This window comes from Rosa chinensis, chromosome 5 (genome assembly GCF_002994745.2).
Source record: "Rosa chinensis cultivar Old Blush chromosome 5, RchiOBHm-V2, whole genome shotgun sequence".
In the NCBI taxonomy this organism is placed as follows: domain Eukaryota; kingdom Viridiplantae; phylum Streptophyta; class Magnoliopsida; order Rosales; family Rosaceae; genus Rosa; species Rosa chinensis.
Genome location: NC_037092.1, coordinates 89,849,552 through 89,866,392, shown reverse-complemented (window position 1 = coordinate 89,866,392; position 16,841 = coordinate 89,849,552). Strand labels below are relative to the sequence as shown.

At 39.3% G+C, this 16,841-nt stretch overlaps 2 protein-coding genes across 2 annotated transcripts; one reads left to right on the top strand and one right to left on the bottom strand.

Moving 5' to 3' along the window:
- The first annotated feature begins 6,139 nt into the window (after positions 1-6,139).
- On the top strand, positions 6,140-9,667 carry LOC112164456. Its single transcript, XM_024300646.1, has 2 exons — positions 6,140-8,113; positions 8,210-9,667. Exons 1-2 carry the CDS (start codon positions 6,140-6,142, stop codon positions 9,665-9,667), a joined length of 3,432 nt encoding a protein of 1,143 aa, XP_024156414.1.
- A 1,262-nt stretch (positions 9,668-10,929) lies between these two features.
- LOC112166705 (alpha-ketoglutarate-dependent dioxygenase alkB homolog 6) lies at positions 10,930-16,483 on the bottom strand. Its single transcript, XM_024303588.2, has 8 exons — positions 16,326-16,483; positions 15,131-15,242; positions 14,943-15,003; positions 14,784-14,822; positions 12,774-12,886; positions 11,854-12,106; positions 11,709-11,755; positions 10,930-11,321 (listed from the first exon to the last, which is right to left on the bottom strand). Exons 2-8 carry the CDS (start codon positions 15,236-15,238, stop codon positions 11,142-11,144), a joined length of 801 nt encoding a protein of 266 aa, XP_024159356.1. The 5' UTR covers positions 15,239-15,242; positions 16,326-16,483; the 3' UTR covers positions 10,930-11,141.
- Positions 16,484-16,841: the final 358 nt, after the last annotated feature.

Here is a 16,841-nt window from a genome sequence, read left to right as displayed (position 1 = left end):
TTAGCTTATAAAAAAGGGGGTCCAAAGCATCAAAAATGGGCTAAAATTAACTCATTTACCCCAACAACAAATTTTTATTCGCACTAGCCCAATTTAAAGTGAAATGGCAATTTTGCCCTCAACCTAATTAATAAACTTCAGCCACTATCACTCTCTCATCTCTCTCGTCCCGATCTCTCTCCTCTCTATCAATCCTCTGTGCTCTCTCTCTCTCTCTCTCTCGTTAAGACTTTTTTCCAATAAATGAATGGAAAAGTTGAGAACTTTACCAAGGCCAGCCGGGATGGAGGTCCCTCGATCGGCTTAGTAACTTGGCTTTGGAGCTGAAGGAAATAATTGAGGGATTAAATCACAAAAAGAAATGGAAAATTGGGATTGATCGGAGTAGAGATGCAACTGCGTGTATCGATCCAAATCTAGCGGGTCATTGAGGCAGCGATTTTCACAAGTTCTATATCGAGCATGTCTTCACTAGGGGTCGTCAACGGGCCGGGCCGGGCCGGGCTTTATTAAAAATCAAAGGATCCAAGCCCGTCCATATAAAGCGGGCCTTGCGGGCTTTTTCGGGCCTTGCAGGCTTTTTCGGGCCGGGCCAGGCTTGGCCTTGCGGGCTTTTTTGGGTCGGGCCTTGCGGGCTTTATTTATAAATAAATATTTAAAGACACAAGTATTTTTTTTTTTTAATCAAGCTTTGGAAATTCAATGGATAATGATCAAATACAACCAAAGATAACAATCTATATAACTATATTGTACCCAAAAAAATCTATATTTATATATAGATACTAATTTGTTGATAAATAAATTTTTTAAGACACTAATTTTTTATAAATCTATATTTATACATCATACACTCCAAAGAGCTACATATAGCAATTCAAAGAAAATGATGTGCTTATTTTTTCACATCACGTTTGTATATATTCTATCAATGGGTGTGCGTGGACATAAGATAAAAAAAAATTAATTTTAATTACAAACACATTGGTCTATACCAATTTTATTCCTATAGTTGTATGACTTATACATTGCATTTAAATTGTTTAGGTTCATTCTAAAGCAACCATGAAGTAGAAAATGAATTCGGAGAAACCAACCGCTCGATGGAGAGATTGTAATGTTTTATGGTGGTTGTAGAAAATCCAGCCAATTTGGTTCTCGTTTCGAATTCGATCAACTAGGTCAAACGTAATTACTCTTATAAACCTATATTTATATATCATACACTCCAAAGAGCAACCCCTATCAATTCAAAGAAAATGGTAAAACCGACCGTTAGATGAGTTTATTACAATAAATTATGAGTGTGGTAAAAAATTTAGCCAATTTCATCATATTTTCGAATCCGATCGGATTGGTCAACCGTAGTCACTTATATGTTTTATTGGCTGACCGATGCCGTGACAACCGCGAAACGTGCTTATTTTTTCACATCACGTTTGTATATATTCCATCAATGGATGTGCGTGGACATAAGATAAAAAAAAAATTAATTTTAATTACAAACACATTGGTCTGTACCAATTTTATTCCTAAAGTTATATAACTTATACATTGCATTTAAATTGTTTAGGTTCATTCTAAAGCAACCATGAAGTAGAAAATGAATTCGGAGAAACCAACCGCTCGATGGAAAGATTGTAATGTTTTATGGTGATTGTAGAAAATCCAGCCAATTTGGTTATCGTTTCGAATTCGATCAACTAGATCAAACGTAGTTACTCATATAAATCTATATTTATAAATCATACACTCCAAAGAGCAACCCCTATCAATTCAAAGAAAATGGAAAAACGACCGTTGGATGAGTTTATTACAATAAATTATGAGTGTGGTAAAAAATTTAGCCAATTTCACCATATTTTTGAATCCGATCGGATTGGTCAACCGTAGTCACTTATATGTTTTATTGGTTGACCGATGGCGTGGCAACCACGAAACGTGCTTATTTTTTCACATCACGTTTGTATATATTCCATCGATGGATATGCGTGGACATAAGATAAAAAAAAATTAATTTTAATTACAAACACATTGGACTATACCAATTTTATTCCTAAAGTTATATGACTTATACATTGCATTTAAATTGTTTAGGTTCATTCTAAAGCAACCATGAAGTGGAAAATGAATTCAGAGAAACCAACTGCTCGATGGAGAGATTGTAATGTTTTATGGTGGTTGTAGAAAATCCAGCCAATTTGGTTCACGTTTCGAATTCCATAAACGAGGTCAAACGTAGTTACTCTTATAAACCTATATTTATATATCATACACTCCAAAGAGCAACCCCTATCAATTCAAAGAAAATGGAAAAACCGACCGTTAGATGAGTTTATTACAATAAATTATGAGTGTGGTAAAAAATTTAGCCAATTTCACCATATTTTCGAATCCGATCTGATTGGTCAACCGATATGTAAAATATATATATGCACATATTTTATATAGAAGTATAATAGTATAAGAACTTCCACACACACACACACACACACACACATATATATATATATATATATATATATATATATCTCTCTATACACACACACATATATATTAATAGGGCTAAATACTGTTTACCACCCTGTGGTATGGACCTCGCATCAATTCAGTCCCTCGACTTTCAATTTCATCAAAAACACCCCTGCGGTATTATTTTCTCGTCCAATAGGTCCTTCCGATTCAACTCCGTCAGTTTCTAACGTTAACTGCTGACGTGGCATTCCAACTCAGCAAAAGTGGGACCCACACGCATGTGAAATTCCCAAAATGACCCTGGGCAACAGAATATGGAAAAATCCAAAATTAATTCCAATTTTGAGGTTGAGGAGATTCGAACCCCTCCCAAAGCATATGCAAATGAATGGCCCAACCACCAGACCACTTGCATAGTTTTGGTATATTGCAAACAAAAATAGTATATATCTACATAATATTGTTTTTTTTTTTAAATCTCCACCCACCTCTCTCCTCCTCTTCTTTCTCTTGGGGAAGTTGCAGTTGGCCACCATTGGGGAAGCTTCTCCCGGAAGCGAACCCAATTCTTAAAGACTCTCTCCATCCCAGCCACCATTGAGCTCTTCCTCACCGACGATGGGTGATTATCCAAAATCGCCAAACCCCTGTTCTTCTTGACTCTAACCTCCTCTGCTCTTGGCTTCTCTATCCTCGCTACCACAACCTCTTTCCCTCCAAGACTCCTATCCCTCCTCGTCACCACCTTCTCCCTTCCGTAACCCAACCTGCTTCCAAACCCTAACCTCACCAACCCAACCAAAACCCCAGCACGACGGCGCAGGTCAACACGACGAAATTGCCGACGAATCGCAGCGTGGAGGGGCGGCAGGAGACGACTATCCTGCGGTCAACGTCGACAGAGACGAGGGTCTGGAGGTCGTCTGCGGCTTCGGCGGCGGAGGCGAGGAAGTGGCAGAGGTAGGAGTGGGAGGAGTGGTAGAGGCTGTTGAGGTTAAAGGTGGCTTGGAAGTTTTCAGGGTCAGAAGAAGTGTAGAAGGCGGGCTTGGCGGTGGGGACGGTGGTGGTGGTGGTGGTGGTGCTGTTGGAGTTTCGTCTGCGGTTTCGGCGATTTCAATTTGGAGGGCGAGGCATGGAGCAGGAGAAGGAGGCTTTGGGAGCGTGGGTTGCAGAAGAAGAAGAGGAGAGGAGGAGAGAGGTGGGTGGATATTTAAAAAAAAAAAAACACTATTATGTAGATATATACTATTTTTGTTTGCAATATACCAAAACTATGCAAGTGGTCTGGTGGTTGGGCCATTCATTTGCATATGCTTTGGGAGGGGTTCGAATCTCCTCAACCTCAAAACTGGAATTAATTTTGGATTTTTCCATACTCTGTTGCCCAGGGTCATTTTGGGAATTTCACATGCGTGTGGGTCCCACTTTTGCTGAGTTGGAATGCCACGTCAGCAGTTAACGTTAGAAACTGACGGAATTGAATCGGAAAGACCTATTGGACGAGAAAATAATACTGCAGGGGTGTTTTTGATGAAATTGAAAGTCGAGGGACTGAATTGATGCGAGGTCCATACCACAGGGTGATAAACAGTATTTAGCCCATATTAATATATATATATAGATATATATATATATATATATATATATCTCTATATATATCAATATATCATATATGTGTGTGTGTTTATATATATATATATATATATATATATATATAGAGAGAGAGAGAGAGAGAGAGAGATATATATATATATATATATCAATATATCTATATGACTATATATATATATATATCTATATAAACACACACACAAATATATATCTATATGTGTCTATATATATATATATATTTATAAACACACACACACATATAGATATATCTATATATATATAACACACACACACACACACACACATATATATATATATAAACACACACACACACACACACAGATATATATATATATAATATTTTGAGGGCTTTTACGGGCCGGGCCTAACGGGCTTTTACGGGCCTCCATCGGCCCACCAAGGCGGGCTTTTGCGGGTTTTTTGACGGGTCAGGCCAGGCCAAAAGCCCTGCGGGCCTCCATCGGCCCACTTGATCCGCGGGCTTTTTGATGAGGCCTAGTCTTCACCCTCTCTTTTTCTTTCTTTTTTTTTTTTTTTTTTTTGGTAAAAGGTCTAGAAGAGAAGAAAAAAGAAAAAGAATGTTTTATTTCTCATAATAAAACAATTATTGGGGGCAATAAATATTTTATGGGGGTAATAAAACATTTCTCAACATTTATTGCCCCCCAATAAAAGATTTGGAATTGATGTAATCTCCTTATTTTCGTCCTCAATCAAAGTTTTATTTGTCTAATTTTAAGGAGATTAGTTCCCCTTCCCCCCTAATAATTTTTTTTTTTCCGAATAGGAATTGATATTATTAGAAACCAAAGCCATGAGAACAGGCTAGGGTCTAACAAGCACTTTTGCAAGAAACCTGGTACAAACACCAAATATCCTATCTAAGCCTATACTGAACTCATTAAAGTTTAAAGGACGCTCGCTGGAGAGCAAGCCTAGCTAAGCAAGAATAACTCACTTCCTAAGGAAAAATCAATCATCTAGCCTAATCTGCCAACACTCAATTGTGGTACAAACAAAGACTAGAAACATCTTAGAAAAGCTCATAGAGAAAATTCCTACTTTAAAAGACTTGCATCCAGATGTCTAGGCACCATAGAGATCTAAGAAAGCACCATCTCCTTCCCCTTAGGGTTGGAGGTAGTACCATCTTCAGTCCCCTCAGCAGCTAACAACCTCGGCATCAGGTTGGTCTTTCTACTCTTGTTTGGAACCTTCTTTCCCAAGTCACCCTCATTCTTGGCATTTTTTCCTTTCCCTACCATGCCATAAGGCAATTTATTCACACTTCCCAGAGGCCGGCCTCTCTTTCTTTTTTGTTGCTCAACCTGCTTAGATGGTCCCTCCAAAAGTCCCATAGTCACTAAATCCAAATTCTTTTTGCCTATAGCTAAACTCAATCTTAGCTTTTTGGGAGAATAATTATCCCATCACCTTCCCTAACCCGACGTTGGCCAAGAATAGATTCGACCTGTTGTCGTGGTTCTGTGATCTCCCTAATTTGTACTTGCTGCTTCTCACATTCCCTAATAAACTTTTATTGCCCCTAAATAAAAAGTTTTTATTGGGAGGCAATAAGGGTTATTGGGGGCAATAAACCTCTCTAGCGACCTATGACATCTCCGACAATCTCTTTGGGAGCCTCCGGCGAGGGTTCATAAACTTTTATCACCCCCCTCCAATAAATGTTTATTGGGGGGCAATAAACATCTTCGGTGACTTATGAGATCTCCAATGACCTCTTTGAGAACCTCCGGCGAGGTTTTCAGATAAGTCCAATGACCGGATTATGGCGAAGTCTCCTTCTATGGCTTCTCTCTTTTATATTTTCTCTCTCTATGTGACAAAGGGGTGAGGGCAAAATAGTCTAAAAAATAATTTTAAAAAAAAAATAATTGGGTATTAGGGAACAAACTTATTAGAGTTATTAGGGGTAAGTGGGAAAAAAATAAGTAAGTGGTGTAAGGGGAAAAAAATCCCTTAGAATTAGAGTCAAAATCCCAATATTTAACGACACAATAGATGTCGTCAAATGAGAGTGAAAGACTTGATTTCTCAGAATCGTCCTCAGATCGTTTTTTTGTGTGAGACGAAGATAAGTAGAGAGAGGGAGTTCGAAAATCTGCGTAAGGCGCTAGGGTTTGCTAACACAAAGGCGATGCTCAGTGAAGGCCAAGCTGGTGGGCTAGGGTTGTTTTGGAATGACGATGTGCATCTGAATATAGGGACGATGTCAGCACATCACATTGACGCCGTGGTGGTTGGGGAGTCTGGAGTTCCGTCTTGGAGAGTGACTGGGTTCTATGGGTATGCCAGAACGAGTGAAAGAGATCGCTCCTGGCAATTATTACGAGATCTTTCTTACCTGGATTCACTTCCCTGGATTGTGATAGGAGATTTCAATGAAATCTTGAACAATGGGGAGAAGATTTCTGGTCCAATACGAGCGGAAAGACAAATGAGAGGCTTCCATGAGGCTTTAGGATATTGCGACTTGTTGGACCTAGGGTTCCATGGCGCTATGGCCACTTGGTGGAATTCGGAGATGTTATTGCGTCTAGATAGGGCGATCTGCACTCCATCTTGGTTTGATTTGTTTGGGCATTCAAAACTATTTCACCTTCCGCCTTCAGATTCTGACCATGTACCTCTGCTTCTGAAGGCTAGCACAACCCCTCTGGTGGTGCGGTCCAAAAAGAATAATTTCAAGTTTGAGGCATTCTGGTTACAACATCCTGAATGCGACGGAGTGGTGAAAGAGGCATGGGGGACGGATGTTACCGGAACACGTATGTTTTGTGTTACGAAGAAGATTGTACACACTAGGATGCAGCTTGATAAGCGGCATAAGCAAGTGTTTCGAGGTAGACAATTACAGATGAGAGGGATTCGAGCTAGACTGGAGGAACTGTTGGAGGTACCAATCTCAGTGGAAGTGCAGAATGAAAAGAAGACTTTGATGGACAAGCTTCAATCTTTATTATACCAGGAGGAGTTGTTTTGGAGACAAAGATCGAAGGTCACCTGGTTAAAGGAGGGGGACCGCAATACGAGCTATTTTCATCGGAAGACTGAGAATAGGAAGAGGAAGAATATGTTACAGGGTTTGTTTGATGAAGATGGGCAGTGGCACGATGATGATTCTGGTATTGCAGGGGTGGTTGCGGACTACTTTGCTAAAATGTTCATGGCTTCAGAGATTGATTATGAAGCTGTGGACAAAACTTTGGAGGCCATTATCCCGGTTGTAACTCCGGTGATGAATATTCAACTTTGTGCACCCTATACTCGGGATGAGGTGAGTTCTGCACTTTTTCAGATGTACCCGACTAAATCACCAGGGCCGGATGGTATGCCTCCTCTCTTTTTCCAACATTATTGGGAACATATTGGTGATGATGTTTTTGAGGCAGTTCAGAGCTTTTTGCAGACGGGTCAGCTTCTTAAGCAAATCAATTTCACTCATATTTGTCTCATTTCCAAGGTTGATAATCCCGAACATATGTCTGACCTGAGACCGATAGCTTTATGTAATGTTATTTACAAAATCTGCTCTAAGGCAATTGCAAATAGGTTAAAGGTAGTTTTACCTTTTGTGATATCACCTTTTCAGAGTGCTTTTGTCCCAAGTAGACTGATCACGGATAATATTTTGGTTGAGAACGAGATTGCTCATTTTGTGCATAATAAGAGGGAGGGCAGTGAGGGTTTCACGGCCTTGAAATTAGATCTGAGCAAAGCCTATGATAGAATGGAGTGGGTTTTTCTGGAAAAGGTTATGTATCGCTTTGGCTTTGCTCATAATTGGATTCAGATGATTATGCAATGTGTTCGTACTGTTAGTTACTCTTTTCTGGTGAGGGGTAAGCCACGACGATTTCTCAAGCCAAGCAGAGGACTACGACAAGGGGATCCTTTGTCTCCCTATCTATTTCTCATTGGGGCTGAAGGCTTCTCTGCTTTGTTAAAGCAAAAACAGTCTGTAGGACTGTTACCAGGAATTGGGGTTTGTTCAGGGGCTCCTCTGGTCAACCATTTATTGTTTGCGGATGATAGTATGATCTAGGCTCAGGCTTCATTAGAGGCTTGTTCTGAGTTGCAGGATGTCTTTGAAACCTATGGACGGGCTTCGGGGCAACTTATTAACTTCAGTAAAAGTTCCGTAGTTTTTAGTAAGAATGTGCCTGTGGAGGTGCAAGAGGAGGTGTCAGATTTTTTAGGCGTTGAAGTAGTGGCTTCGCATGACAAGTATTTGGGGTTACCCACATACGTGGGATGCAAGAAAACTTTGACCTTTCACTATATAAAGGACAGATTGGCCAAGAAATTGACTGGTTGGCAAGGGAAGTTGTTAAGTGGCGTTGGGAAGGATATCCTAATTCGAGTGGTGGCTCAGGCGTTACCCACATATGCCATGAGTGTTTTTCAACTGACCCAAAGCTTTTGTGAGGACCTTGAACAGATGTGTGCAAGGTTTTGGTGGGGTAGCACTTTGGATAAACGGAAAATTCATTGGAAGAAGTGGGATGCCTTATGTAACCCGAAGGAGGAAGGTGGATTAGGGTTCCGAAGCCTTTCTAATTTTAATACAGCGATGTTGGCAAAACAAGCTTGGCGAGTCCTCAACAATCCTTCTTCACTTATTGCTCGTCTCTATAAGGCTAAATATTTCCCGGATAGTACTTTCTGGGATGCACCATCTTATGAGTCTCCTTCCTTTTCGTGGAGGAGCATTTTTTCCACTAAAGAATTGTTACAGAGTAGTTATTGTTGGCAGGTGGGGGATGGTACTAGCATTTCTGTGTTCTCGAATAATTGGATTCCGGCTTTGCCTTTGGGGAAACCAACGGGATTAAGACTGGCGGTGGATGAGGTTCACATTGTGAGTGATTTGATGTTAGGTACAGGGGGTTGGAATGTTGAGTTAATTGCTCGGCTATTTTCAAGCGAGGAGGCTGCTGCAATCATGGCGATTCCCTTGAGTAGACGAAGTGTGGTGGATAGATTGAGTTGGAGGTTGTCCAGAGATGGTAAATTCTCCGTTAAATCTGCTTATAGGTATGCTTTTGCCCATTCTTCGAGCTATAGTCCCCTGACATTACCGGTGGGAGCTTCGTTTTGGAAGAAATTATGGAAGGCTTCGATTCCAAATAAGGCTAAGATTCATATATGGCGGGTCTGTTTGGATATATTACCCTCTCTAGGGAGTCTGGCATCGAAAAGAGTAGTAGTGGACTCGGTGGAGTTCATGCTGTGTGGGTTTAATGGGGAGACGACAATCCATTTGTGCAGGGACTGTCCCTTTACGCAAGAAGTTGTGCAATCCAGGGCCATTCTGAAGCAAGTATGTTATAACCCACAGGTGATACAGAGTGATTTACTTGGTTCGTTGAATTTCTGTGCCAAGGAATTATCTTTGAGGAATTTTGGGGAGTTTATGTTTCTCTTATGGGGAGTTTGGAAGGAGCGCAATGAAAGAGTGTGGAACCAGAAATGCACGGGGCTTGTGATGTTAGTCTCCTTGTATCGATACTTCAGGAGTTCAGGTTTCATAATCTGAAACAAACTCAATCCACTACTGGCAGAGCTCGAGTAGTTTGGTGGTGTGCACCTGAAGTTGGTTTTTTGAAGATCAACGTCGACGGATAGTTTAACCATATTACCAGGCAGGGAGGCCTTGGTTTTGTGGTTCGAAATGCTTTTGGTCATATGCTGGTGGGGGGGGGGGGGGGGGGGGGGGGGGGGGGGGCATGTCCTCTCAGTGGGCTTATATCACCGGAACATGCTAAAATTCTTGCTTGTAAGAGAGTTGCAGAGTTTGCAGCTGATCATGCTTTCCTACCGGCTGTTTTGGAGACTGATGCATCGGAAGTGAAGAGGCAACTTACACAACACATGTCTTCCAACACATCGGTGTTGGGAAGACTCTTTGATGATGTGGGCAGCTTATTGGAATCACTGGGGGTCAGTGTGTCCTTTGTTGGTCGGAAAGGCAATCTAGTTGCGCATCTGTTAGCAGCACATGCCTGTACTCTTAGGCAGGATTCTTTTTATTTTTCTACTCCCGCTTTTTTTTTTTTTTTTTTTTTTTTTTTTGAGTGGAAGACGTCAATAGAACCAACACACACACACACCCATGCAGTGTATCCCAGCATAGCCAGACTAATCACTGCACCGCAGACGCACGAACCATTGGGTGTTTTAACTAACCCAGATCCCTCAAATCTGCTGGCCACGGGATGGAGTTGGGATTCGAACTCTAGACCTGAGGGTTCCAGACTAGGCAGCTCGACCAACACACCACACCACGTGGTTTACTCCCGCTTTTCTTGAATCTACTATTGCAGCAGAGATTTGTAATGTTTGAACTTTTTTCATTTCAATAAAGGGCTATCGTACTTGATTCAAAAAAAGAGAGTGAAAGATGGATATTAAAATGACTAGTTAATGATACTTCTAAAAACATAGTGATCGATATAAGTAAGGGTGGGGTGGGCTAAAGGTTTTTAAACAAAAAAAAAAAGTGTTAAATAAGTCATAACTCAATTACCATTGGTGATTTTTCAAAACCATCTCAATAGACACCTCAATAACTTCACGCGAAGATCACAGATTCTAAGCCATAGAGCTTCTTCATAGGATCAAAATCAAACTACTCATCCCCAGCACTTCCTGGTGGAAGGGCAAAGAAGGTAAAGGCCGAAGCCACCACCAGTTCCCAAAAGGAGCACAACGGTGTCGAAAAAGAAAGGGGGTGATGAAGAAAACAAAGCCAACAATTGATAGTCATTATATTTCTTAGAGAAGAAGAGAAGGCGTGAGTTCCTCTCAAAACTGCTTTCTTTCAAGTGTATTCTTAGTGAAAATGAAGTACATTGCAACAAAATATCTTGTCTCGCACATGTTAATTAATACCCGCATGCAATGAAATAAGTCATCATGTGCTCCCACTGTCCCCCAGTCGGGAGCGAAATGCTCTTAATGTTAGCAGACCAAAAAACAGAAGAGAAGAACTATGTTACACTATCCGATGACTAAAACCTGAACAAATTTTTATGAACTTTCAAAACTAATCGACATGTTAAAGAAACTCTAGTGGTAGTTCTATGAATACTCTTGAGGTCCACAGTATTCAATGTTTCAACAGTGCCATCCAACTGTGAAGATGGATGATCTAGGCCTTGCCAAGGTCGAGCTTGTGCTTCGTTTACAACCTGAAAAAGGAATATTAAAAGTCTTGTTAATCCCATTTTGGCACCGGTTGATATGAATTCTCCATTTGCTAATTAAGCCTAACAACACACTACTAAAAAGTTTGTCATAATTAACCATCAATTACAGGAAAGTAACTATTATTGCACTTCATTAAGACTTCAATTTCTTCTAATTTGCAGGAATTTCAAGAAGCTAATTTCAGGGATTAAGTATGTGTTTTGGGGTTTTTTTTTTTTTTTCATCCTTTGATGTGCTGTAGTGTTTTCTACATTATGGTCCTTTTAGCACAGGTATGAAAACTAGTCTTCCATTACATTTCTGTCTTCCTCTATTTTCAACAACGTTCTTGTTTCCTATCAAAAGGGGAAATAGAAGTATAATCTTACCTTATCATAACTGTGCACCTCACTGTCGTTTATAGCATGCAAGTAATCTGGAAATCACAAGCAGGACCTGCTCAGATTTTCTGTTGGAAAAGATAAGCATAATAACTAGAAATAGAGTGGTCAGTTCAAGAAAAAGTATACCAACCTGAGTATGCTTTATCTTTGAATATAAGCAAACTGCACGGCATCAATAAGACAGGAAATGGGTGGTGTTCATCCAACGACTTATCTGTATCACTCTTGAAAAGTCCCACATCAGAATTTGAATACATAGCATTATGTGTACATGTGCCTGCGCCCAATGTCAATCTTGAATGGGGAGTGAAATTCATAACAACAGGTGACCCAAGAGACAGAATTGCTACAACTGGATAGTAAGCTGGCCCATCCTGGTGTCCCTACATGCAGACAACCACTATGATAAGGTGCACACATCCACTTTGCAGCTAAATAATGTAGATGAGTATAGCAGGCTCGAAAATTGGAAACGAGTAACCCCGACATAGTATACAACAAGTCAACAACTCATTTTAGTATTCATTACTCGACAAGAGAAACGGACTAAGATATTAGATATCCAAGGACAAGCTATGGTGAAGCAAAACATGGAAAAGTTGAGGTAACTTGAGAATAAAATAAAAGTAAGAAAGTCCAGTTTACAAAATTAAAAAGAGCTTTGGTGATTCTGCAACCAATGTCAGGAAAAAACATATGGGATCATACAGCACTCTGCAAGGTTTATCCACACATTTTGAAACAGAATTTAAAAGACTTACAATTGTAAAACGGGTGTTCTTATTAACAGACCCTAAGAGTTTACACCCCTTTTTCATTTCGTCTTTCTTGTAGTCCACTTTTATTATGCAAATGATCCATAATAACCTCCTTGAAGGGAAGCCGAAAGAGGGTAATCTGGACAACTATCATATTAAAATTACAGTACAACAATGAAATGAAGAGTCGGTGTAGATTGACTTTTAGGGTATGTTAATAACAGTTAAACAAAAAATAACCAAAAAAATTAAAGCAATGACCATATTTGCTTTAGATGGCTTTAGTACAAACCATTATGCCTTGGTTAGGAAGATATTCATTGATAAGGACATGGTTAATTGGCGATGGGAATAGCCCAGATTCTTCATATATCCTGCATGTGATCTTTGTTAACCATGAGGGCACTGCAAGGAGAGAAACACCTGAATTTATTGTTTCAAACAAATTAAGTAATTAACAAAAGAATTGATGAATACTACTATACCATGAAACCAATTGCCTAATCAGCTAGAACTATTAAAGTCATGGCTCTAATGCTCTATCACCAATATATTTGGACTTCCTACTAGAAGAGGCCCATAATTTGTCATTCAAATTATCTTCAAACATGAAGGCAAAGCATTGAAGTGCATTCAAAGAAAATTTACATCTTGCAGATGCAATTATGACTTTTGTGGAATTTGATCTAATGTGGATTGTGGAGACTAAGGTATTCAAGTTCCCTGCAGACTTTGGATTGGAATTCAGTAACCAACTTATCTACAAAGATGCCACTAATGTCAGTCCTCATCAGGCAAGGATTTGCTTTGCTCATCTTTCCTAGATAACGCTAGGATTCTCCTAAGGCTTCTCGTTTCATTAATTGAGTCCTAACAGTGGTAATAGCATATATGTCATATGTCTACTTACAGTATATTCAATTTTAGTTAGCCCACCCAATCTAAACTCTTGGCTCCGCCCTTGCTAACTTAAGATAGACTTTTTTAAACAGACTCTTGTCAGTTTATTCAAGTTGGTAGATAGCTTTTCTTTTTTTTTCATATTGGAGAGAGGCTGTTGTCTAGTTTCCTATATATTCTTGTTGGTCGTTTGGTTTTCGGCTTTTTCTTTAGATTCCTTATTGACTGCTCTGTACATTCTCTTTCTCTTTCATTATAAATTATGTTTCCCATCTAAAAAAAGGGGAAGAGGAATGAAGGAGCGGGCGGGCGTGGGGGGGGGGGGGTGTGGGTTACTGCATGATTTGAAATTGTTCTGGTATAAATCAGGAACTTCCAATTTCACACCCCTTTCCACCTTGAAGAATCTAGGTTCCATTATATTGGCTGGAGGAAGACAAAGGATGTCTATTATCAACTATAATAGAATGTAAAGAGCATATATTTAGCAATTACAAGAACTCCTAGAGAAAAAAAATAAAACATTAAAGGCTAATGTCATTGCTGAGAGAAATAAAAGACAAGAAGTTAAAATGAAAAAAAATAAAAAAATAAAAAAAAAGGTGGGGAGGGGAGGGGGAACTAGAGAGAGAGAGAGAGTTCCAAAAACAGTCATATTTCATTCAATTGTAATACACCACTCTCCTACCACAAAAATACACATTATCAACTATAAAGGAACGTAGAGAGCATATATTTAGTAATTACTAGAACTTCTAGAGATAGAAATAAAACACTAAAGGCTTATATGATTGCAGAGAGAAATGAAAGATAGGAAGTTAAAGAGATGGGAAGAAAAACTAGATACGGAGGGAGAGAGAGGGACTTCCACATACACTGATATTTTTTTCAATTTATAATATATCATCCCCCCCCCCCCCCCCCCCCCCCCCAACACACACACACAACACCCACACACACCCAATCTCAATACTATATGCTGTACAGTTCAATGTGAGTCAAACCTGATTGGCAAGAGAGTTCCAAACTATTCTAAAGTTCATGGTATGAAGTGACTCCTCATCTATGCATTTCCGAAAAATAGGTAGTTTATCAGAAGTCAGAACACTAGATCCCTAATACATTGTTCGACATTCCAAGTAATAATATCCTTTCAAGCCTGTAATAACTTTTCCTACAGACTTAAATAGTTTTGTCTTCCTTTGGCATCGTTTGCCTTTTGGATTTTAGAAACTAGGTTAATCGTAAGATAGTACGAAAGTGGCTGTACCGAAAGCTTTGTTCTCTTTTCAAACAAAGAGCTGCAAAGAAATAATTTGGATGGGGCATTCAAACACACAATGAGCACTATCGATATATGATGTATAGCAACCATCACAATATTAATTATTTATCCACTTACAATCCTGTGATATCAGACCCTTTTCATGAACTACACCACCTGTTAGTCACAGAACAGTGAAAAAAAGAAAAATAAGCAAGAGTTTGCTTCATTGCTTTCCAGGTCAAACAGCCTATTGAAAACAACTGTACAAATACTTAAGATAGAGCAAAACCTTACCCCAGTTTTGTAGCCTCCTATTCTTTAAAGATTTCCACTTCGATACAGGGGCATCATAAATCTATAGAGCAGGATGAAGCCAGCATACTAAGAATGTGTGTGTGTGTGAGAGAGAGAGAGAGAGAGAGAGAGAGAGAGAGAGAGAGAGAGAGAGAGAGAGAGAGAGAGAGAGAGAGAGAGATTGTTACATTTTTTAGAAGTATAGTTTCTTCATTTTCTGTAATGAAGTCAGGAATGTATATTAAAGTGGGCAGAGATCCAACTTTGAAATTATTTAGTGCCTGGTTTCCTTCCATTTCTCTGTTAAGACAACACCACACAAGACATTGACAAGACGTCATTATACAATAAAGCAAGACAGTGTAATTCTCCAAGATTATCTTTGGTTACAACTCAAATTCTCCCTTCCATTTCCGATATCTGAACTGTGGCAGCATATGTTAATTTTGGAGATTCGTAAAGAGATAATGAAACATAACATACAACATGATTAAAAACCCGAGAGAGCAGAGGGGATCTGAAGATTTTTTTTAAAGAAACAAATTCAATTCTACCCAATATAGACTACAGATATAGCAGCCAAGATGTCATATTCAAACACAACATCAAAAATAAAAACTAGTATGTCCCGCAAACAGCAATTGCTTCTAAAACAAAACGTTGTATTCTTCCCAACTAAAAGAACACGTATATCCAGAAAGTTAGAAGAAAGTGGTGCTTATGATAACATCCAAAATCTGACTTTTTACCACAATATCTGCACCCTTCTCCACTATGGAATTTGAATCTCCAACCAATCACCAAGCAACAACTCCAAAACAAGATTGCCTCCATGCCAAACCAAAAGTTAACTGAATTCTGCAACCATTTTCTCCATGCTCTCTTCAGAAAACCATCTGACTATGGCTTCACGCATGGAGAACTGTAACATCACACATGTAGTAAACCCAAACCAGTGAAAGGAGAGTTAAACACCTAGACCTAAGCCCGTCGAACCTATACAAGTCAAGTTGACAAATCAACTTGGAAGAAAAACGAAGTCCTATATATGCATTACGAGTAAAGCAACATTAATAAGTTCTAGTTACCTCCATCCAATAGAAGGAGGCATAATTCTCTTGGATCAATTTTACAGAAATATCGCGCCTTCTTATTTATTTTAATTCTCAGATTAAAAGTACCCGATGCAGACTCACTATTTTCACGGACATGCTCAATGGACAGAAGAGAGAAAAGAAGATAGGATATTGCAAAATTTGCATCAGTAGAAACGTTTAACGAATCCACTCAATAACGAAGTACAGGGAAAAAAAAAAACTGAACCAAAACAGAAACTGGAAATACTCGATTGTGAAGTTTGCAACGAAACACAAAGCTCCTGACCTGCTGAGCCGAAGTCCCAGCCGACCCTCACAAACTGCAAATGATGGAGGGGCAGCCTTTTGAGTTCTCGCTTCTGAGTTTCGGTCAGTCGAACGATTTGGATAATAATTCTGTGTGTCTATATATTATATGCATGAACTTTAACACCTAGACCTAAGCCCGTTGAGGTGGTTTGGAACAAAATTGAGTGATGATGTAAATTTTTTTTTTTTTTTTAAAGAAGGCAGTAGCCAATATATTGATCAAACACCTGAATGGGGTAATTAAGGGTTTCCGCTACCATCTATAGACAGATAAAAAGATGTGTTAGTACCCACAGTGGTACATAGAACTAGGTCACTCATTTGACATTAAATACATCGAAATAACATGAATCTTCATTCGTTACTACTCCGGAAGATTCGCTAGAGGCACAAAAGTGCGTAGCTCCCCGAAAATTAGGGACTTATTGAAAGTAATAAAATTACTATCCTAGAGTTAGGCTTAGGGCTAAAAAAAACCCCAGCCTAAATAAAA

What these genes read in the sequence shown, in the direction of transcription:
- LOC112166705 (XM_024303588.2), bottom strand. Translation starts at nt 15,238, where the DNA reads ATGGAAGGAAACCAGGCACTAAATAATTTCAAAGTTGGATCTCTGCCC. An exon ending in TAGGAGGCTACAAAACTGGG is followed by an intron (nt 14,823 to 14,942) that starts GTAAGGTTTTGC and finishes TGTGACTAACAG; the next exon opens with GTGGTGTAGTTCATGAAAAG. An exon ending in TTCCTAACCAAGGCATAATG is followed by an intron (nt 12,107 to 12,773) that starts GTTTGTACTAAA and finishes GTCTGCATGTAG; the next exon opens with GGACACCAGGATGGGCCAGC.
- LOC112164456 (XM_024300646.1), top strand. Translation starts at nt 6,140, where the DNA reads ATGAGAGTGAAAGACTTGATTTCTCAGAATCGTCCTCAGATCGTTTTT. An exon ending in GACTGTTACCAGGAATTGGG is followed by an intron (nt 8,114 to 8,209) that starts GTTTGTTCAGGG and finishes TCTGAGTTGCAG; the next exon opens with GATGTCTTTGAAACCTATGG.